Source organism: Podarcis tiliguerta (genome assembly GCF_965153285.1).
Source record: "Podarcis tiliguerta genome assembly, chromosome: 1".
NCBI lineage: Eukaryota > Metazoa > Chordata > Lepidosauria > Squamata > Lacertidae > Podarcis > Podarcis tiliguerta.
In genome coordinates this window covers 18,382,261-18,406,043 of record NC_139534.1, presented here as the reverse complement: position 1 = coordinate 18,406,043, position 23,783 = coordinate 18,382,261, and the positions used below count along the sequence as shown (strand labels likewise).

At 44.9% G+C, this 23,783-nt stretch overlaps 1 protein-coding gene across 1 annotated transcript in view; it reads right to left on the bottom strand.

Annotated features, from left to right (window-relative positions):
• The window catches only part of COL5A2 (collagen type V alpha 2 chain), a 208,781-nt gene that overhangs the window by 83,206 nt on the left and 101,792 nt on the right, over positions 1–23,783 (bottom strand). Inside the window, exons 6-10 of the mRNA XM_083405532.1 lie at positions 15,208–15,435; positions 10,039–10,052; positions 7,845–7,877; positions 6,114–6,146; positions 4,397–4,450 (exon numbers count right to left, since the gene is read on the bottom strand). Of these exons, the coding sequence (XP_083261658.1) occupies positions 4,397–4,450; positions 6,114–6,146; positions 7,845–7,877; positions 10,039–10,052; positions 15,208–15,435 (362 nt within the window). The remainder of the gene's footprint in view (positions 1–4,396; positions 4,451–6,113; positions 6,147–7,844; positions 7,878–10,038; positions 10,053–15,207; positions 15,436–23,783) is intronic.

Below are 23,783 nucleotides of genomic sequence, written 5' to 3'. Positions count from 1 at the left end.
GTATACAAGTTGTACAAGTGACAATAAAGTATTTCAATATTTATACCTCCCTCTAAATCTGCTCCATAGGGTTAAGGCACCCTCCGAAACAGATTTAGGGAGCTCTTTAGGGCTCAGTCGGAGCAAGCAGCAATTCAGGTTTCCCCCAGATTGTCATTTACTCCACTCTATCGTTTTTCACTCACACTGGTGCAAATTGAAAGGAACCTCTTGGGTTCCATGGCACACGGTCCAAGATTTATAGCAACATAATTCCGCATGATAGCTTCTTTTTCAGAACAAGGCATATAGCCAAACAGGCTGTTTGGATGACAGTGAGGCAGGGGAGGAATGAGGAAAACAGAAGAAATATTTCATGGAGCTGTCTGGAATAAAATCTGTGGTGACTCATCTGAGGTAACCTCGCGCACTTCATAGCCTTGTTCATTTGCGACAGGGCTCTGCCATTTTGACTTTGAATGGATGAGTCACTTAGTAGCTGAGTATGAGAGTTCAGGAGGAGAATAGATAAGTTCTGCCCAGCAGCATCTTCAATAGGAAGGGATGGCCTTTTGATATGAACTACAAATGTGCTTCCTCTTCATGTTTTTCACCTCATCTTCCTCTCACCTGCAGCACAGGACCAAGTGTATTTTATGCTTGGGGGTTTTTTTAAATAAAAAAACCCCTAGGAATATAGAAATATTGCTCAGGTGAGAGATTCTAACTCAAGAAGAAGGTAGGCTCCCACAGGTGAAATGAAACGTCAAATGGGGGCTTCTGAAGGTGCCATTGTTCAGTGTTAACTATCGAGATTGAGAAGCCAGCCAAAATAACATCACCACAACAGAAATCTGAGGCATTCTGAAACTTGCAGTGGTCATACTATGTACCATGTTTTGATTATAACAAAACAAAACTGAACATTGGTTTTCTAAATATTGTTATAGGTTGGGGGGGGACCCCTAAATCCTAGAAATTAATAAATGGCAGGATTTTGATTACTTGAAATGTGAAGGGAGAAATACCAGCTTCAGAGCTAGCCTAAGCAAATTGATCCAGCCAAGCAAGGGAAGTTAAGAAACAATACAGAACCACTGAGGGCTATTAGCAATGCAAGAGAACTGTCTTCCTCCCTTGTCCTGGGGTGTGAAGAGAGACAGGGTTTGGAAGGCTGCCAGGGTAACTGGGTATGGGGCAGGAAAAAAGAGCCTTTGGAGCAAGGTGTGGTGGGAAGAAGAAGGGGGAGAGAAAAGATTAGGATCCATGTTGGGTAGGCTGGCTGAAGGCTGGCTGGGAGAGATGCCTTGGATTCCAGGGCTGCACTGCTGTGGGGGAACAAACCATGCTGTAAAATCTGGACTTCCTCCCTACAGACTGAAAGTGTAATTAGGTGAATAAACCATATTTCTTAAAGCTACAGCAGTCTCTGCCGTGTCTCAATTCTCCAAAGGAACACAGACCCTGGGTGAGTGCCTGGAACCCCTTGGAATCTTGCTACTGCTCATCTGGTGTCTACCATCCTCCCCCCACCAGCCTCTAAGCATTCATTCAGAAAATCTGAAAAAAGCTTGCAGGTTCTCTGTGCAGAGTCTAGAACCCTGTGCAACCTATGGTGCTACGACCCTCTGATGTTCCAACAAATGGAGGTTGGTTCAAATCCGCTTCCCCTCCCCTCCACATCTTCATCATATCCACAGTTATTGTTGTGTGAAGAGGGCTTAGGTGTTGCCTTGCTGGAGCCAGCAAATTTGGTGTTAGTATTCTCTGATAAATGTCCCATCTCTAAAGTATTTTTCAAGTGCAGGTTATCTGAAGCATGGACTGCGCTGTATTTCCTTATGACTACAGGGGTCTTCACACGTTGTATTCAACGAGTGTACAGTTTGTCTACCTGTATGTACACAACAAATCAACAAGTGCACAGTCTTTCACACAAGCACTTGCACATGTGAAGAGCCAACTTGTGCTTGCATTCAGTGGAACATGTGAACAAGCCTAAATTCCTTCTATTTCAGGATGATATCGCGGGGTATAAAGCTGAGCACCATACTAAGGGGTTAAGACTGATATCTACTCTCATCCTTAAAAAGAAGAAGTTTAAAATGAAGAATATTAGAATTCCACTGCACTGGTGGATCGCTGCCTCAAAACAAAAGATTCGAGTTTTTAAAAATAAGCATTAGCTAGAGGCTAGCCCTGCAGCTTCTTATGTCAACTTGTCCCAAAATGCAGTGCATATTGCAATGGCGTAGTTGCCTATGGAGAACCACGAGATGGCACCATAACACACTATTATTCTTGCATTGCTTCCTCATTAACTCAGGGCCTAAAATAGATTTGGGAAACATGACAACATAATGAAGTGCTTGCAGCCAAGGAACTGGATGGCTTGTTTAAATCAATATGTGAAATTCAACCCAGAGAGACAGAGACAGTCAGTAGAGTCTTTTGGCCCTCCTTGCTCCCTTAACATCGCCAACTCATAATGGTGCAACCCACAAGTGGCCAAAGGAATTCCCTTTCTCTGTAACTCTTAAAGGTACACTAGCCTTCCCAAGGTCTAGACCAGGAGTGGGGAAACTTTGGTCCTTTGGGCCAGTACAGACCTTGCTGTATTGCAACCCCCATCATACCTGGCCATGTTTGCTTGGTCTGATGGGAGTTGGAGTTCAGCAGCATTTGGAGGGCCATAGGCTCCTCACCCCAGTCTAGACAGAAGGTTTTAGCAATCCTATATCCTCTTGTTTCCTGGCCCACAGTTACCAGTCTTCCAAGACATCATTGCCTGCTTCCTTCCAGCCCATACAATATGTTCCCTCCTGATCGCAGGTCCTATGTGCTTGTGCCTCCTTCTTGCATTTCTCCTTGGCTCTGTTATTGCATCTCCACATCACCACCACCCATTGTTTCCTCGGGACTCATCTTTGCAGCCACTACTTCTTTCCCCAGCTTTCTTTTTTAGTCATCCCGCCGATTAGTCATTTTCCCTAGCATTCCTGCCTCCCTAAACCCCACCACCACCACCACAGCACCATCATGACCTTAAAGCTCTGCAAGGTTTTTCCAGAGGCCTGTCTCTCATTAACTCTTTCCCTGTCTTCTCTGCCCTTTTCATCAAGCCTCCTTCTGCTCCTCTTTCCTCAGGCTCCTATACTCCCAGTTCATTGTTTATTCTGTAGCTCTCCTTCAGACAGCTTGCCTCCGAACGCAGTGCCCCTTATCTTTCCTATCCGCTGCGTCCTCATCCCAGCCCAGCCCACAAAGCTGCCCCTGTCTGAAGCAGGAGTAGTCAATGTAGGGCCCTGTTGTTGGACTACAACTCCCAACAGCCCAGCCAGCCATAGAATCCTCCCCACAGCTGTACCTGAGTGGGCTTGAACCACCAACCTTCTGGTTATCAGCCAGATGCACTGACCTATTCCACCACTGGGATGTTGGGAACTTTAGTTCAACAACATCTAGAGGGCACCTCATTGGCTAGCACCCCCGATCTAAAGGATCTGTAAAGTAAAGGTAAAGGGACCCCTGACCATTAGGTCCAGTCGTGACCGACCCTGGGGTTGCGGCGCTCATCTCGCTTTACTGGCCGAGGGAGCCGGTGTACAGCTTCCGGGTCATGTGGCCAGCATGACTAAGCCGCTTCTGGTGAACCAGAGCAGCACATGGAAACGCCGTTTACCTTCCCGCCAGAATGGTACCTGTTTATCTACTTGCACTTTGACGTACTTTCGAACTGCTAGGTTGGCAGGAGCAGGTACCGAGCAACGGGAGCTCACACTGTTGTGGGGATTCAAACCGCCGACCTTCTGATCGGCAAGTCCTAGGCTCTGTGGTTTAACCCACAGCGCCACCCGCGTCCCTACAAAGGATCTGAGACAGGTTTAAAACTCTAGCCAACTTCAGTTGCGACACAGCCTCGTTCCCCATCTCTTACAGAGGTTGGACTGCAAACATTCCATACCATCACTTGGCCAATTTGTGCCAGACCCGTGCTTGATGTGATCATGAAGCAATGCAGAAATACACCCTTTCTACTTCAAAATGCAGCTCTGCAATGAAACAAGACACTAAAGGCATATTTGGCACCAAGTTGTAGAAGGCAGATTATTTGCTTTTCATCTAGCCTTTTGTTCAAGTTCCCTTGACACTTTACCAGTAATTGATTGATCAAAGGATGGTTTCTTGACCATCATCACTGGGGATGTTGAGTCATCCTTTTCTGTTTTGGTCTAGCTATGCAATGCATTCATATTTGCAAATAAATTTGCAGACAAACCAAGCATTACAAGATACTGTATGTATCCAGTAATCTTTCCTTCCAACAGGAGGTCAATCCGGGGTACCACGCCTGCTGCAAGTGTGGAGAACATAATATATTAAATAAGGTTCTTGAAAGTATATGTTAACAACTTACAGGTCTTCCTTTTGGTCCTCTGTCTCCTCTTGGTCCTTGAGATCCCGGAGGCCCCTAGACCAACAATTAGAACTGTTAGGGACATATGCATATATTTTGAAATAGCATAATGAGCACAGCACAGTATGGAAGTTAAGTAATTATCTCTTTCATGAAACGTGGATTCATTGTCTTGTTAACGTTGAAGCTGCTCTCATTTGGCTCCATGCATCTGAGTCCTCTGTGACTAACTGCATTGCCACAGTAGTTTTCAAACTGTGTTCCATGGAGCCTTGTAAGCTTCTCAGGAGTTGGTCAGTGAGAAGTTTGGTAATAGCTGGTTAGCTTTCCTGAACAGCAGCCCACCCAGCATTACTAATCTTCTGCAGCAATATGAAGACACAGAGGAATGTTGGGTGTGTTCTCCAGGTCTTGTTCTCAGCTCAGGCAGGACAGCAGTGAATCCCTACAATCACATGAATCCCTACAATCACATGAATCCCACAATCACATGAACTGATGGTGGGTTCTAAATCTGCTCCAGAATCTTCAGGCTAGAGTTCTGTGGCAGATGCACAGCAGTTCCTCAGCAAAGGAGCCAACATAGAATGTCCTCTTTGAAGGCAGAGTGCTCGGAAGCCACTGCCATAAACCATGGCCCATATTGCCCTAAAAAGTTCACTACTGAGGGTTAAAGGAAAAACACGTGAAGAATTGCCCAGAGACCACTGGTTAAACATCAGATGCATACTCTCCAACATCCCGCAGAGGAAAATCAGGGCACGTGAGAAAATCACGAGACTCAGGTGAGATCATGCCCCCCCCCCCAAAATGGCATCTGATGGGGTCACACTCTTGCGGGAGCCCAAATGAGACAACCCAAGATCCTACAGCTTCTGTAATTCTGGGATGTCCTGATCACAGTGGGACAGTTGACATGTATGCAGATGGGGACAAGAAGTCAGCAACCTAAAATAAACTTTACAAAGTTGTGGAACGTATGTATAAGAAGACCCCTGCTGGGTCAGGTCAAGGGCCCATCTGGTCCAGCATTGTGTTCTCACAGTGGCAAACCAGATGGCTATGTGAAAACACAAGCAAGCCAACCATTCTGAGCTGCCTGACAGTGTTATTTTTGCCTGCCTACTGAAAGCTATTTTTCTCTTAACCCTGGATCTGAGATCGTTCACTTCCACTCAAGGTGAGACCAAATGTTACATTGCCAAAGAGTGCAATGAAACTCAGGTGGCAGCTGATGTTAGAGAACTTTGCAGGGGCAGAGTTGCAGGATTTGGAGCACAGAAGCATCAGGCAAGGAGAGATGGCTTAACTCCCCCCCTCCATCCTGCAACCCTACTACTGCAAATCCCTTGTCCCTACTCCATGTTTGCAAATGCAAACACTCACACACGTCACTTGGGACCATCTAAGTACAGGGAAGCATGGGGGGGGGGACTTTCTTTCCTAAGTATTATATGTGAAGTCTAAAGTGCAGGAAGAGCAATAGGAAATGAAAACCGATTGGGAAATCTATATGAAAGACCTCATGCACAGCAACCACTAACAATCATATAAATAAGAACTATAGCTTGGCTATTCAGCATGCCCCACAAAAGGCAGACGCAATAACCAACTCTGAAAGGAAGAGATCAGAACAGCTGCCAAAGATAAGAAGAAAGTGCACACTGGGAGAATATTCCACATTCTTTAAAGAATACTGGAGTTAGTGATTACTTACAGCTGGTCCCGGCCGGCCTCGAATACCTGTAACCTAAGGACAGAGAACAAGTTTAATAACAGATCACAACTTAGTGAAGTGTAGCATGTATTTTGTGGCAATAATTTGCAGCATGATTCTCAGCAAGAATTCTCTCTCTTTGTCTGACAGACTCCATTAACATTTCCACAGATTTTCTGCAGAAGGAGCAAGAGCCGGAAATGAAAAACCAAACACTGTAAGTACGTTAAAAAGCTATCTGGCGGCTATGTATTTTCACTTCCCACACAGACACACATCTCTCAGTTAGGGACTTGTTAGGGACACTGTTGGCCACTGGGACTGGGCAGGAATTTTTCCACTTGGCATATAGGCCCTGGCCCTGTGGTTTTTGCCTTCCTCATAGCAATCGTCACAACTTTGTTGTTGTTGTTGTTGTTTATAAATAATATTTATTATTTTCTATACATAAATATAACAAAAGAAAAGATTGACAATAATAAAGGAAAAAAATAACACAGAAAAAAGAATATAAAACATAAAATACAACAAATCTTCACTACACTAACACTTACTTAATTAATTAGAATCCATCTTCATAAACATATTATTTGACTTCCTCAAATCTCTTCCATCTGAATTTCTTAGTAATTATATGTAGCAGTTTCCAAAATCATTATTTCATAATACCATATCACTTTTCTTATCGTACATTTTCTTATTTATATATTTGATCCTAATTTAATCCTAGGCCTAATTGATTCTTCCAAGTGATTACATGTCTTTCATATTACAATATTTATTCAAATATTCTTTAAATTTCTTCCAGTCTTCTTGGTGTTCCTTTTCTTTCCGGTCGCGGATTCTCCCGGTGAGATCAGCCAGCTCCATAGCAATCATCACAACTTTGTGCGGCTTCGTCTTGGATGGAAGAGAGGTTGTAGCCTCTGCCTGCCCCTCCGTGGGAAAGGGGATTTCATTCAAGGGATCAATGAGGAGCTGCTTCTGTCTGGACACCCAGGCAGGGGCAAGGGCCATAGCACTCCTCAAACGGGGACCCCAGTGGGGGGGGCCCTATTTGATGTAGGTCATAGCCCCTGCCCCCCAAGGTTGGGTTAACCCTAGACAACACTCCCAGCAGATGGGCTGGGCTGGATTTAAAATGGTATATCCAGTGCCTAAGCCAAAACCTTCACATCTGCAATAAATAAAGTTGTGGGCTATTTGACCCATTCTTCACTTATGTTCATTGTCCTGTCTGGTTATTTTACAGTCATACCTCATATTACGTTTGCTTCATGTTACGTTTTTTCAGGTTGCATCCCACGGCGTCCCGAAAGTACCAGAAAGGGTTACTTCCGGGTTTCGCCACATGCGCACAAGCGCCAAATCACACCGCGCGCCTGCGCAGATATGGCACTTCAGGTTGCGGGCTTTTCGTGTTGCGAACGGGCCTCCGGAACGGATCCCATTCGCAACCAGAGGTACCACTGTACTATATTTTACTATATCAGAGGCAAAGAGGTCACGAGGCCTTGACGCACAAGTTACTGATTACTGTACACCATGATTTGACAACTGTTATTGTTTTATTGCAACCTATCTTTGGGCGGGGGCGGGGGGAATCTAAGGACCAAAAGATGGAACAAAAATGCCTCTAATAAAGTTGTTGACCTACTATGCCCCGTAAAGAGTCATATCAGTGAAAATTAAAATGGAAACCATAAACAAAGGAACCCAGCAACAACTTACCACTGGCACAATTCCAGGTTCTCCTTTTTGACCCTGCAGGGTTGGAAACAAACGTTATTTCTGACAGCACAATAATAAGGAAGATTGTGTGGAGAAAATGCTTTTCAACATTCCACATAAAACACATGATGACATTATGCAAGAGGAGGGGGAGGTCCCAAATTATTAGAAAACCTGAAAATCTCTTTTAGCATTAAAGGCTAAATCAGTGCAGTTACCTAAAGCCTGGTCATGGATATGGGTGAAAGAAGCTTTGCTGCAAGAGGGAGCAAACTTCTAGATGTCCAGCGGGTGGGGGTGGGTGGGGGGTGCATTCCGGTTCTTGTATTTTCTCCCCTTCAAAATGAATCTATCTGTGCTCCACAAAGAGTACACAGTCTGGGGGTGGGGGCAGGGAGAGATCTCCTTTCACATGAACATAGATCCAGCTGTCATGACTTAAGATGGTGATGAGAAACCTGTGGCCCCTTCAGATGTTGTCAGATGCCATCTCCTATCAGCCCCAGTCAACATATCCTACGGTCAGGGATGGTGGGAGTCAGAGTCCATCAAAAACTATAGGTTCCCCACACTTGAGGCAGGATCTGGGTACCTGAAGAACCTCTCTTTCCTGCATGTATCTAACCAAACCTTGAGATCTTCATCAGAGTCTCATGCTCCCCATCTCTAAAATCGGGTGGGTGATGAGCAGTGAGAAGCTTTATTTGCAATGCTCTGCCCAAGGATGTACTCTTGTATTCTTCCAGCACAAGTTGAAGACTTTTTAATGTTCTCAGGCCTTTTTTTAAAATATCAGTTGAATGCGGTTTTTATTCTGCTCTGTGATGCTTGTTCTATACCAGCAATGTCTAACTTCTAAGAGACTGTGATCTACTCCCACTAAAAAAAATAAATGGCAGTGATCTACCCATTGGATTGACCAAAGTTGTTGAGCTTTGAGCTCCTGGTATGCCCAGCGGAGGACCTTAAGGTCCACAAATGACAACACTTTAGAGGTCCCAAGTCGCAAGGTGGTTAGATTGGTCTCAACTAGGGCCAGGGCCTTTTTAGTACTTGGTGGAACGCTCTGTCACATGAGCACAAGAGACTAGGGCCCTGTGGGACTTGACATCTTTCCGCAGGGTCTGCAAGACAAAGCTGTTCCTCCTGGCCTTTGGTTTAGACTCAGTCTGACCCTTATGTTTTCCTTCCCCTTATAGTTTTGATCTATGGGCTACTTTTAAAATGAGGCTACATTTTAAATTGCATTTTAACCTGTATTTTAAATTGGTTCCCCCCCCCCCATTATGTTTTTATTGTAATTTTACTGGTGTTAGCCGCCCTAAGCCTGGCTCTGGCCAGGGAGGGCGGGGTATAAATAAAATTTATTATTATTATTATTATTATTATTATTATTTTGGCCGATTGACCAGGATGACACAATTGACCAGAATCGACCAGGGATGCCCCACGATCAGGGATGATCTACGACTGGTAGATCACAATCAACCTGTGGGACATCCCTGTTCTATACTAGCTGTTCTGCTTTTTATTATATTGTTATGATAGGTCATTCCATCATCTAAACTGTTTTCTTTGTACTTGCCTTCAGAATATTTACTCAAGGAAGGGGTATACATATCCTTCTGCCCATGTGCTATGACCTCCTGCAGTGTTTAAAATCCAACAGACCTCCCACTATGACTTCAATAGTTGCAGCTTATTTGTACCAGCACCAGAAAGTCTGTATCTCTCACTCGTCCCTGCCTTTCTAAGGAATCTCTATCATCTACATAAATCCTGAAAGATCTCAATGGTTTTCCTGTGTTTGCTCTTGCATATTACCGTGGTACCTCAGTTTTCGAACGTAATCCCTTCCAGAAGACCATTCGAGTTCTGAAACATTCAAAAACCGAAAACTCAATAGCTGATAGCTAGGCGTCAGGATCTTGTGCTCAGCGGAAGCCACGTGGCATGTTCGACTTCCGAGGCGCGTTCGAAAACCGAAGCATTTACTTCTGGGTTTACGGCGTTCGAAAACCGAAATGTTCATCAGTGGAGATGTTCAAAAACCGAGGTACCATTGTAATTAATTTGTGAGAGATATGTTATTTAAGGTTCCTTGAAGTTTTTTCAAATTACCATCAAAGCGCTTAGGGTGGCATTTTATGTAATGAGTTAGTAGAGGGAGGTAAAGAAAAGTGAGAATGCTTACCTTCCGTCCTCTACCTGGAAGAAAAGGAAAGAAGAGAAGAGAAATTAGCTCAGGTGGGTTCCCAGCACGTGTACGGACAATGATTTCCATGCCTGAAGTTATGAGCTATATTCAGGCATTCAGAATGTGACTTTACTAAACATGCACGGAGAGGCGAATATACAGGTACGCTTTAACTCCACTTCTCATCCATTTCTGTCTTCTGTGTAGTCATAGAGGCTTTTGCACAATTCAGAACCCTGGAAAAATCAGAATTCCAACATGCGCAGGGCAGCTTCCTCCATGCTGCTAACAGTGTTGGGAATTGCCAGCACGTTCACGGGTTAAAAGATCGGTTGGCTGAATCAAACAGGAGACAAAAAGGCAAGCGTCTTAAGAAGTAGAGGCCTGAGGGGAGAAAGTTGGGAAGAAACACAGGCCTGAGGGGGAAATGAATGAATTTCGTTACATGGATTACGGAATAGGAGCAGTCATGGAGAAAGAGGGAAAGCCTCAGGCAAGGGCCTGAGAAAGGTCTGTGTTGCTACCAAGAAAGGAGAGAACAAAGGAGCCAAGATGCAAGGAGGAAAAGTGGAAACGCAGAAGAGGAGGAATGTCACATGCAGAACTCCCCAGTCATTCTTTGGTGCACAGGTTGCTAATTTTGACAGTTGCATACATGTGTGATTTATTGAATGAAGCTGGAAAATTGCTTAAGCCATCCTGCGGGAAGATACTTCCTATTTCAGGAATGCAGAATTTTATTTTGCTTATATCGCAGATGAAGCAACTTTGCATTTCCTGTAAATAAAACTCTTTTCTGCAAACCTTCCCTCAGACCACAATCCTATGTATGTTTAATCAAGTCCCATTGTGCTCAAGGATACTTACTTCCAAGTAAGTGTTTATAGGATTACAGACTGAATCTGCTATGTGCTGACAGCTTCCTTTAACGTTGATATTTTGTCTTTAAACCTAGCTGGTTGTTACATGCAATCAAAAGTTGGCCAGCAAGCACAAATAATCCAATAAATGTTTTCTAAATACTGCCTCCCCTCATCATTTTTATCGAATTTTGCAAGAGCTACAGCTGGCTGGAAACCTATTTAGCACCAGCCCCTTCTAACATGCATACTAATTATAAGCAAATGCCCAGATGTGAAGTCACGCCATAATATAATGCTTAGGCAGGTGTTGACAAATGTATTTAAAAGCATTTAGGCAGTCTACAGCTTTGGCATCATCTTCTTTCCGCTTGTGTGGGTGAAAATTGCAGCCTTTGGCCTGAAACCTGTGAAATGCACCCATCTGCTTATTAAAGCATGCCATATCTTGTCTTATTGCTTCATCATCTAACAACCAGATGTACAGCTCTTGTTCATACTCCAAGTCATCAAAAGTAATCCAAATGGAAAATAGGTAAAGGTAAAGGGACCCCTGACCATTAGGTCCAGTCGTGACCGACTCTGGGGTTGCGGCGCTCATCTCGCTTTACTGGCCGAGGGAGCCGGCATACAGCTTCCGGGTCATGTGGCCAGCATGGCGAACCAGAGCAGTGCACGGAAATGGCGTTTACCTTCCCGCTGGAGCGGTTCCTATTTATCTACTTGCACTTTGACGTGCTTTCGAACTGCTAGGTTGGCAGGAGCAGGGACCGAACAACAGGAGCTCACCCCGTCGCGGGGATTCGAACCGCCGACCTTCTGATCGGCAAGTCCTAGGCTCTGTGGTTTAAGCCACCCACACATTTTGGAAGTCGCCATGCTCCGCAGTAGAATTACCGTATTTTTTCGTAGACAAGACTAGGGGTTTTTTACCCAAAAAATAGGTTTAAAATTGGGGCTCATCTTATACGCAGGTAGTGCTGAGGGGTGTTTTCTTAATTTGGAGTCCTCAAAAATAGGGTGCCTCTTATACATGGGGGCGTCTTATACACAGAAAAATACGGTACTCAACACACATGCCAGTCATGCTTGAGCACAATCTGGTTTGCTTCCAGTATAAAGGAAGGTCAGAAATTCAAAGATTTCCTTCTGTTGCAGGTTCTTCCCTTAACAATTAGTGAAATATCCAGTTTATGTTCCTCGGGGCATACAAAGGAAATGAACTATAACACAAAGACAGCAGTTCAACAAACCTTTCCTGTTTAAAAAACCCACACAAATTGTATGGTTTGAATTTTGTAAGAGAGTGCTGTATTATGTGAATCTAATGTACCGTTGAATCTAATGCGCACATCAATTTTCAAAACCTTGAAACCGAAATTTGCTGGCGCCATCAAATCGAATGCGCACCCTAATTTCCGCAACGTAATTTGGCCCAAAAAAGGTGCGCATTACATTCGAGTAAATACAGTAGCATTGGTTTAGTCCAGGGGTGCCCAAATATTTTTCAAACAGGGCCAGATTTGATGAAGCTAACATGCGTGAAGGCCGACCAAAGTTGAGTTTTTTAGGATTAAAGTTGTTGAGCTTTTTTTGCAATTTGACCCGGAGGTTGTTGAACTTCTTTTTAGGATTTAACCGGAAATATAGACATATACTACCACAGGGGCCAGATTACATCGACTGGTGGGCCCCCGGAACAGACATTGGACATGCCTGGTTTAGTCTAACTCATCTGTTCTTCACAGTTTTGTTTTTCTTGCCTGAAAATATATATATAGTGCATCACAGCTCTCCAGTCCAGCCAGGATTATGCCTATTGCGAACCATCACATGCTCAGTAGGGGGACCCCAACAGCAGATGCCATATCGGGGCACCACTGCACATCTGACCTCCCAACAGTTGAGTCACTCTTGCTTACTGGGAGAGAGAGGAGAGGTCTGCATGGTGCAAACACGCCAGCGGAAATACCAGTTTGATTCCGCCAGTGCTCCCGGCCACCTCTCTTCTTCCCGCTCTGAGGAAGCAGCGGCAACTCACCTGTTGGGGGGGGAGGTGCAATCCCCTACTGCCACCTCCCCACAAAATTTCTGCCATTCCGGCCAATAATCTGGCGAGTGTGGCTTCCCCACTAGAACTCATACACCGCTGAGGCACTGCTTCTCGTTAATTGGTTGGAAGCAGAATTAGAACGACATGCCATATCATCCAACGACCCCTTCCCTCCACGACCGAGGGCCTTTTATAAAGTTTATCCAGGAGTAAACTTCATTCAAAGTCCTTTCAATGTTAATTAAACACTTCCTGATTGCAGGGCCCGACCTCACTGTTGTTTCTTGTTGGTCACAGCTGAAGGACTGGCAATGAATAGCCTCTTAATTATCCTTGAATAGCCTTTCTTAATATCCTGTTGTCAGTTTCCCTTTCTATGGGAAGTTGTAGGGGGAGGTAAGACTTTAATTGCGGGTTTCATTTTCCTGCCAGATTGCACCAGTTTGCCATACAAAATTAAAAGGAAAGAATGAGACTACAATGATGTGACAACAATATCATGCGGATTCTCCGTAAAGAATGAACCGCACAGCAGGGCAACAATTGGGGGGCGGGGAGTAGGTTACCATGGAAACAATCTAGGATGGTGTGAACACTGGTCCAGTTGTCAGAGGAAGATAGGGAAGTTAGGAACTGAAGCTATATGTGGCTGGGAATATAGCCTAAAACTTCAAGCATGGACCACATGAGCTATCATTAGGTCTTTGGTGGATGGTCCCTATTTTCCAGGGACAGTCCCCGATTTACAAAAGCCGTCCCATTTTTTAAAAAATTGATTCTGGAAGGTCCCGCTTTTCCTTGGGACATCCCTATTTTCACCAGAGAAACGTTGGAGGGTATGGAGTTAGGTGACCAAGCCAAAGAGATAAGTAACTCTACAACATTTAGAAGACACCTGAAGGCAGCCCTGCATTATTATTATTGTTGTTGTTGTTGTTGTTGTTATTATTATTATTATTATTATTATTATTATTATTATTATTATTAATTTCTACACACACAGCCCAATCTGGCTGGATTTCCCCAGCCACTCTGGGCAGCTTCCAACAAAAGATTAAAAATACATTAAAACAACAGTCATTAAAAACTTCCCTAAACAGGGCTGCCTTCAGATGTCTTCTAAATGTCAGATAGTTGCTTATTTCCTTGACATCTGGTGGGAGGGTATTCCACAGGGCGGGCGCCACTACCGAGAAGGCCCTCTGCCTGGTTCCCTGTAACCTCACTTCTCAAAGTGGAGGCAACCACCAGAAGGCCCTCGGAGCTGGACCTCAGTATCCGGGCTGAACAATGGGGGTGGAGACGCTCCTTCAGGTATACTGGGCCTAGTGTTATTATGTTTTTATATATGTTGGAAGCTGGGGCAACCCAGTCAGGTGGGTGGGGTATTATGGAATAGGACATCCCTGTTTTCATCGGAGAAATGTTGGAGGGTATGCTATTGGAGGCGGTGCTGCCCCCTGGACTGGTTTCTAGTAAGAAGGCAGGTGGGGTAGGGGGCTAGCTGAAGACAGACTGAGATTGATGGGGGCCGTGCCCACAGCATACGTAACCAGGAACATTTGTAACCAGAGGTACCACTGCACTGTATTTATTTTTCCCGATTTTAACTATAAAATGGTGGTTTTCTTGAGTCAAAATGAGAGTACCCCTAAACATTCTTTTAAGGGGGGAAACAAGAAGAAGAAGAAGAAGAAGAAGAAGGAGGAGGAGAAGAAGAAGAAGAAGAAGAAGAAGAAGAAGAAGAAGAAGAAGAAGAAGAAGAAGAAGAAGAAGAAGAAGAAGAACAACAACAACTGAGGGGGGTTGTGCAGCAATAGGACAGAACAAACTTGTAAGTGACTGGAAATAGACCAATACAACCATATCCTTACCTAGATGGACTGAATTAACTATTGCCTCTTCTGCAAAGGAAAGACTACATGAATCATAAACACATACAACTGCACTGCTCCCTAGGTTCTAGGTCAGGCACCCCCAAACTCGGCCCTCCAGCTGCTTTGGGACTACAATTCCCATCATCCCTGACCGCTGGTTCTGTTAGCTAGGGATGATGGGAGTTGTAGTCCCAAAACAGCTGGAGGGCCGAGTTTCGGGGTGCCTGTTCTAGGTGTTCTGGGTGTGGTGAGTATGCAAAAGTGCCCATCTCCCATGCCACATGGACTCAGGCAAGTGTGTACACGTCCAAGTGAAGCTGTTATATATCCCAGCATGCAACTGGGCCCCCGATGATCACATTTGAAGCAATCTTACCAATAGCGCCTTCAAATCCATTGCGGGCTGTGTTTGGACACACAGGGCAGCACTCTCCCGGAGGGACCTGTGGGCTTTCACATTCCAGCACATCGAGACATTGGATCTCATCGCAGAGAATGGCTCCGCTGTCGCAAACGCAAATCTGGCACGGGGACGGCTTCCAAATGTCTCTGTTCAGGTACACCTGGCCATTCTGCGTGCAGGCAACCTCTTCGGTATCTAGTTCTAAAAGAAAGGAGAACAGAAGGCAATGTAAGTGGCTTCGTTTTACTCCACGGCGACAACACAATGTGTCAACAGAATGACAACCCCTCATGAGGTGCATGTGCTTCTTCCCTTGTTTGCCACATGCAGGAACAGATCCTGGTCTCCTGCTGCTTACAAACCATGAGCCATGGATTATTTTTTATTTTTGAAAAAGAAAAGCAAGGCAATAGCTCTAAGTTGGGACTCAGCTACATTAGTTTTTATAAAGCGTTTAAAATGTGTTATATCGCTGCGACACCAGGTGGCGCTGTAGAGTTCCGACTTTTGGCAATGTGATTTCCCATTATGGGGTTTGCAACGTGTTTTCCTGAAACTTTTTTTTTAATGTGTCTAGATCCAGCCCTGGAGTTTGTACCCTAACTCGAGTAAAGCTATTCTGCCAATTGTGAAAGCAACCAAAAGTGAAACAGATGTGTTGTTAACTATTACCTACCCACACTCTCCCTTCTTGGCTTGCACGACAAAAAAAAATCTAACCCGGTTGTTTGAGCTATGTGTGCCTAGCATGAGCGGATAATTCATGGTTCCTGTTACACTCTGATGTTTGGCATGTGGACTATGGCTCACTTAATGTGTCACCTTCAGAAATGACAAAGTTGTTCAGAATAGAAACAGAGGTTTCTGAGTTAAAAGAAGTTCTCTAGCTCGCTTTCAAATAAACCACAAAGTTACAGGCCTTGTACTGGGGCTGCTAAATGTAGATTGTGTACATACCATACATTTAAAGCCCATTCCACTCCCCCCCAAAAATCCTAGGAACTGTAGTTTTCCACACCACATAGCTACAACTCCCAGCAACCTCCCCCCCCCCCCTGTAGTTCTCAGGATTTGGAAGGGTGCTTTAAAAGTATGGTACATATGAAGCCTTAGTTTATGCACACATTAGTGGCTTAAAATGCAGAGAGGTCACCCGCCCCCCCACTTTGTCTCACGTTGCATTTGCATGTTGTTGTACACACCAGAAAGGGGCCAGAAATGTCTTCCCCCTTAATGCGCATTACCTGTTTGGTTTTCCCCATGCCCACAACCAGAACCACCCCACTCCTTTTCATGAAACTGTTTTCTGCACATACACTGTCATTCACACATATACTTTATCACATATACATTCATCAAACTGTTTTTTTTTAAACTATGAAAAACAAAAGTAACAAATAAAATAGTAGGATCGAAAGAAGCAAGAGAAATTGTTGCCAAAGCGAGTGCAGAATTTTATAAACTTTCACCTTTTCTCTAAATTTAAAAAAACAAAAGCAAAAACACCCAAATGCTGCTATTTTCCTACACAGGGATCATTCCGGTTGCCCTTTTAAGAACCTTTCCCCATTCTACAATATCCTTTCTGAGGTGAGACAGTGATGTTTAAAATAAAATTAAATCGTTTTCTGGAATATCAATGGCAATGATGATGACCTCACCGTTTCTCTTCTTATGATGCTGTTAAAAAGGTAAATGTACCCCCTGACCATTAGGTCCAGTCATGGACGACTCTGGGGTTGCGGCGCTCATCTCATCTATAGGCTGAGGGAGCCGGCGTTTGTCCGCACACAGTTTTTCCGGGTCATGTGGCCAACATGACTAAGCCGCTTCTGGCGAACCAGAGCAGCGCACGGAAATGCCGTTTACCTTCCCGTTGGAGCTGTACCTATTTATCTACTTGCACTTTGACGTGCTTTTGAACTGCTAGGTGGGCAGGAGCTGGGACCAAACAACGGGAGCTCACCCCGTTGCGGGGATTCGAACTGCCGACCTCCTGATCACCAATCCTGTTAGAGGCTGTTAAAGGTAAAGGTACCCCTGCCCGTATGGGCCAGTCTTGACAGACTCTAGGGTTGTGTGCTCATCTCACTCTATAGGCCAGGAGCCAGCGCTGTCCGCAGACACTTCCGGGTCACGTGGCCAGCATGACAAGATGCATCTGGCGAGCCAGCGCAGCACACAGAAACGCCGTTTACCTTCCCGCTAGTAAGCGGTCCCTATTTATCTACTTGCACCTGGGGGTGCTTTCGAAGTGCTAGGTTGGCAGGCGCTGGGACCGAGCAGCGGGAGCGCACCCCGCCGCGGGGATTCGAACCGCCGACCTGACAATCGGCAAGTCCTAGGGGCTGAGGTTTTACCCACAGCGCCACCCGCATCCCGTTAGAGGCTGTTACAGGAGGCCAAATCTCTCCTGCCTCCATTGAGAGCACAAGACCTATTGTTGCTATTCCGCAGGAATAGGGTTGTGGGCTCAAGCCCCACACGGGACAAAAGATTCCCACATTCCAAACTAGATGACCGTCATGGTCGCTTCCAATTCTATGGCCGAGTTGGGACTTGTGGAGAATTTCTGCAGTTATTTCATTTAAAGAATTCAGTGTGCTACCGCTAGGTGGCAGAAAAAGCCAGCTAATAACTAGGTGGAATTATCTTCTTGCACAGTGAAGGAAAACAGGCCAGCCTTTCATTTGTTTGGACTTATTTGGGTTTGGGTTTGTCTCGGATTATGACTTCCTGCCAAAGCAACTTCTCAGAGTAAATATAATATCAACACTGCTGAGATGCTGAGGGTAACAAGCATTGTGCTTGCTCTCTTCAAGCAGCGATTGCAGCAGCATCTTCTGCTTGCTTATATTAGCGAATGAGGCTGACCTTTGAGAATTCACTCAGGACCGACCCAATGGCTTTTTACCAAGATGACTGAATCATCGCTCACCAAAATTGCTGGGAATATGAGAAACAGAGGAGGAGAGAGAGAGAGGAGGACATGACCCAGATTCTCTTACCAAGAACGTCCTCCAGTATGTTCTCTTTTTTATTTTTTAAGCATTTTTATTAGCAGGGGTGGATGAGAGTAAAAGCAAGCACTGATTCTTCTTCCCTGTCCTTCTAGTTTCCAGACTCTGTGCTTCATCCAAAGCAAGAACAGGGAAATAGATTGTGTTGGATTCCAGCTCCTATCAACACTAGCATGGCTAATGGTCGGATTTGATAGGAGTGGCAGTCCAATCAACATCTGAAGGACCACATTTTCCCCATCACTGATCTGAAGGCCCCTAGCAATTACTAGTACAGTGGTGCCCCGCAAGACGAATGCCTCGCAAGACGGAAAACCCCGCAAGACGAAAGGGTTTTCCATTTGCAGAGGCGCTTCGCAGGACGAATTTCCCTATGGGCTTGCTTCGCAAGACGAAAAATGACGGGAAAAATTTTTTTTGCTCCAAAACCCCTTATTTTGAATCGCTAAGCTGCTAAAAGCATTTTAGCAGCAAAACCGCTAATCCCCCACCCCTTAAAAAGCCGTTTTTAGCCCTTAAATCACCAATAGCGCTAATAGCGCTAATCCGCCAATGGGCTTGCTTCGCAAGACGAAAAACCGCAAGACGAAAAGACCCGCGGAACGGATTCTTTTCGTCTTGCGAGGCACCACTGTAGCCATTTTTTTCTGGGTACCAAATCGTCGTTCCCTAAGGCACAGCTGAGAAGCAAGAATCTCCCCCCCCCCCTTACCCGTTAAATTGATTTGCCATACAAAAGGTAACAGGATATGTCTTGGCGTGAGCTGGACTTCCTAGAGAAATGGGCCTTCATCCACAGAGCAATTACCGTATTTTTCGCTCTATAAGACGCACCCGACCACAAGACGCACCTAGTTTTTGGAGGAGGAAAACAAGAAAAAAACTATTCTGAATCTCAGAAGCCAGAACAGCAAGAGGGATCGCTGCGCAGTGAAAGCAGCAATCCCTCTTGCTGTTCTGGATTCTGTGATAGCTGTGCAGCCTGCATTCGTTCCATAAGACGCACACACATTTCCCCTTACTTTTTAGGAGGGAAAAAAGTGAGTCTTATAGAGAAAAAATTACAGTACTTTAAGGATGAAGAAAAGAACATGTAGAAAAGACTTGAATGAAAAGTTGACAAGATGAAGGTATGGAGAGAATAAATTTAGAGATGGAACCGTGAAAAGAGAAACACACAGTGTGCTAAGGGGACCCACAGTCTCACTTGGGCAGTGGGCACATCATGCATTTAAAGCACATGATTTCCCCCAAAAGAATAAAGGGAACTATAGTTTACCCTCACAGAGCTACAAGTACTCTTAGCAAACTGTAGTTGCCAGGAATTTTTTTTTGGGGGGTGCCATATGCTTTGAACCACAGGCTTGTGGTTTAAGGCTGCTTGATATGTTCGTACAACTTCTGTCCCAAATCACAGGGGTTTGGTGTTGGCTACGGACATGGAATACAGTGGTACCTTGGTTGTTGAACTTAATCTGTTCTGGGAATCCGTTCGACTCCCGGAACCATTCGAAAACCAAGGAGCGGCTTCCGATTGGCTGCAGGAGCTTCCTGCACTCAATTGGAAGCCGCATCAGCTGCGTTGGACATTCGGCTTCCAAAAAATGTTCGCAAACCAGAACACTTACTTCCGGGTTTGCGGCGTTCGGGAGCCAATTTGTTTGACAACTAAGCCATTCGAGAACCAAGGTACCACTGTAGTTAATCTCACCCACCTTTATCCTGCTTTAATATGGTAAGTTAACAGATAAATAGGCCTGTTTAATTGGACATGTGAAATGAGTAATTATGTAAAGGTAAAGGTAAAGGTACCCCTGCCCATACGGGCCAGTCTTGACAGACTCTAGGGTTGTGCGCCCATCTCACTTAAGAGGCCGGGGGCCAGCGCTGTCCGAAGACACTTCCGGGTCACGTGGCCAGCGTGACATCACTGCTCTGGCGAGCCAGAGCCGCACACGGAACGCCGTTTACCTTCCAGCTAGTAAGCGGTCCCTATTTATCTACTTGCACCCGAGAGTGCTTTCGAACTGCTAGGTTGGCAGGCGCTGGGACCGAACAACGGGAGTGCACCCCGTCGCGGGGATTCGAACCACCGACCTTTCGATCGGCAAGCCCTAGGCGCTGAGGCTTTAACCCACAGCGCCACCCGCGTCCCATGAGTAATTATGTAGTAAGATGCAAATTCACTGAAAATCATGTTGCTCATTGTAAGCTTGTGGGCAAGTTACTCTCAGCCCAACCTGCCAGCCCAGGCTGCTGCTAAGAATAAAATGGGATTAAAATAAAATGGGATTAAAAACTATATACAGTACAGTGGCCAGGTTAAGAACTGGGTTCTTCGGGTTAAGAACTTAATTCATTCTTAACCTCGGGTTAAGAACTTAATTCGTTCCGGAGGTCCGTTCTTAACCTGAAACTGTTCTTAACCTGAAGCATGACTTTAGCTAATGGGGCCTCCTGCTGCCACTGTGCCACCACCGTGCAATTTCTGTTCTCATCCTGAAGCACAGTTCTTAACCCGAGGTAGTATTTCTGGGTTAGCAGAGTCTGTAACCTGAAGTGTATGTAACCCAAGGTACCACTGTATTAAATATTCCTAAATATTAAATAAAGTCGCAAGAAGAAAACGGTAATTCTGCTTACCGTTGGTAGGCGGCGTTACGGCCGGGCCCTGTGCAACCTGGCCAAGGGTCAGAGACCGGAATCCTCCCCACTACTGCTTCCCCGCGCTGTTGGCACTGGGCGGGGCCCCGCTCAAGAGGCAGGCCTCGCCAACCTATCAGCGCCAACAGGGGCGTGTCCACAGGGAATTTAAACTCTGACATAGTGAGGGAAGCACAATTATCTTAAAGGCACCACTACATTCCCTTCTACAAGCTCTCCTCTATTTTTCATCTCCCCCCCACCTCTGAATTTCATGCAATAAGCATCAGTGAATTAATCTTTGTGCATAGCAAACCAGAAGCGCAGAAATAAATCAAAGTGAAAGCTGCTATGCGAAAGACGCTCCGCAGATGTGCTGTGCAAAGAAATGAGATATACTGTTTAATAATCCTATTGCCACTCTACGGCACCACCCATGTGCCTGAGCCAGAGGTTGCAAATGAGATTCTAGTGGCTAAGATTCATGGATATGCCAAAATGATTATTCCATCATTAAGCATTTTTATTGATTTCATTGAGAGAGAACGTTAGGAGTGTTCTGCCTAAGCTTAGCAGTTGCCCTAGAAATGCCCTCCAGATGTTGTTGAATTGCAGACACCATCATCCCTGGGCATTGGCCGTGCTGGATGGAGGCTGATGAGAGCTGAAGTCCAACAAAATCCAGATAGCCATAGGTTGTCCATTGACCTGTATCCTAGAGAATGACCCATATTTTCTGCCATGGAACCCCAGAGTCTGCAACCCCAGAGTCGGTGACGACTGGACCTAATGGTCAGGGGTCCCTTTACCTTTACAATGTGACACCAGATGGTGACGGCGAGCATTATGGAAAATTCAATGTATTTTTTCAAAACGCTTTTTTTAAACAGCATATTCAGAGCAATTTAAATATGTATGTAGGCTCCTCTGGGTAGGGCCCCCTCTGCTTTCCACGTTATCAGTCCCAGTATGCACCAGCAATCACTGGAAGGAATTGCTAGAAGTTGCAGTGGTGGGTGACAATGTGGGGTTGACATTTCCTGGTGTCATCACACATTCAACAGAGCCCTCACCACAACAGCAAGCAAAATTGCAAGTATAGGAGTAAGTCCTCATGCAGAGAAGAGTCAAGCTCTGCCACATGCTCATTGTTCTCTACATTCTGACAGGGGACTGAGGAGGAGACTGTGTGCTGGATTCTAATTTGATTCGAGATTCTGAGCACCTTCCAAAATGGCCACCGTCCAAGGACTTTAAGAAACTCAAGGCTAAGTGGTAGTCCAAGTCATCTTCCCATCAATGGTTATCTTATAAAACACTCCTCTTCCTCTGCTAAGAAAATACACAAAACTGGCTTGACCCAAGACTATCACCAGACTCACAAAAATGAATGTTTGCACAGTCATTTCAAATGGGGGCAACACCCCACTGCCAAAACTCTGAGAAGTTATCCTTTGTATGCAGCCACCGATGACTATGGAGTTCTGACATATAGTACAGTGGTACCTCCGGTTAAGAACTTAATTCATTCTGGAGGTCCGTTCTTAAACTGAAACTGTTCTTAACCTGAGGTACCACTTTAGCTAATCGGGCCTCCCGCTACCGCCACACGATTTCTGTTCTCATCCTGAAGCAAAGCCCTCTTATCATTCAGCGTCCAGCGCAAACCAGATTGTATAAAATCTAGGTGGAGAAAGAATTACCTTGTGGAATTCCAGCTATAGGATAGATGATAGATAGATAGATGATAGAGATAGATAGATGATAGATAGATGATAGATAGATAGATAGATAGATAGATGATAGATAGATAGATAGATGATAGATAGATAGATAGATAGATAGATAGATAGATAGATAGATAGATAGAGATAGATAGATATCATTCCAGCACTCAAATTCCATTCTATATTCCAGTACATCCCTGAAGCATTCATAAACAGGAGTCACAGAGTCTGAAGGGGGAGGAGGATATAGGAAATAGCAAAATAAATAATATTCAGCTTCACATATTTCTGTGGCTGAGTGGTGGCTCACATTAAGCACAACTTAAAAGATCTGATCAGTAAAAATAACAAATAACTATGTTAAGGGGAAAATTCAACCCCATACTATGCCATTGTTAAGACAGGGCAATAATTTCAGTTTGCCAGATGGAATGAACACCCCATCTCACCCTAGGGTTTTTCCCAAACCCCTCAGAACCACTTCGGGGAGTATGGGGAGACACAGGGCAAGAAAACCCCATTGCACAACTTGTGTGTTCTATTGTCCTTGCATGGGCTTCCCCTGAAGGAAACTCATTAGTTTAATCATCCCCACTGATTTTGTATCAATTGAGCTGAAAACATGGAGAACAGGTAAACATTTGAATGCCCTTTCCTTGCCTTTGTCCCATCTCCTGAACATATCAGAATGGCCATATCAGAATAAGAATTTGATTCCAGCTTTAGAACTCATTTCTTCTAGAGATCCTGCAAAACCTGACCAGAGTCCAGAAAAATAAATAGTTGTGCTGTGCTTCAGGCACGATAGCACAGATGCAGTGTTGTCTTGTAGAATACTACACCGTGCTACTTTTCTTCCTTCTAAAGCTTTCGCAAAGTCAACATCCTTCCATTGAAACATTGCCCTAGCTCCATTAGCACCATCTGAAATGAAGCATTTGATACCAAAACTCTCTGCTTCTTGTTCGCTACAATCCCCACCTATCTGTTGTCTTCTTTCCCTCAGTGCCCCCTGCACTGCCTCAATTTACATTGCAAGTTCTGTCGGCGACTGGCAGGATGCTGACAAGTGGACACCAGGAGAAGGGAAGCTGGAGTCTGACTCCAGAGAAGGGATCAGTGATTTGTGGGGAACTGTTCCAGCCAGGTGAGAAGAGTC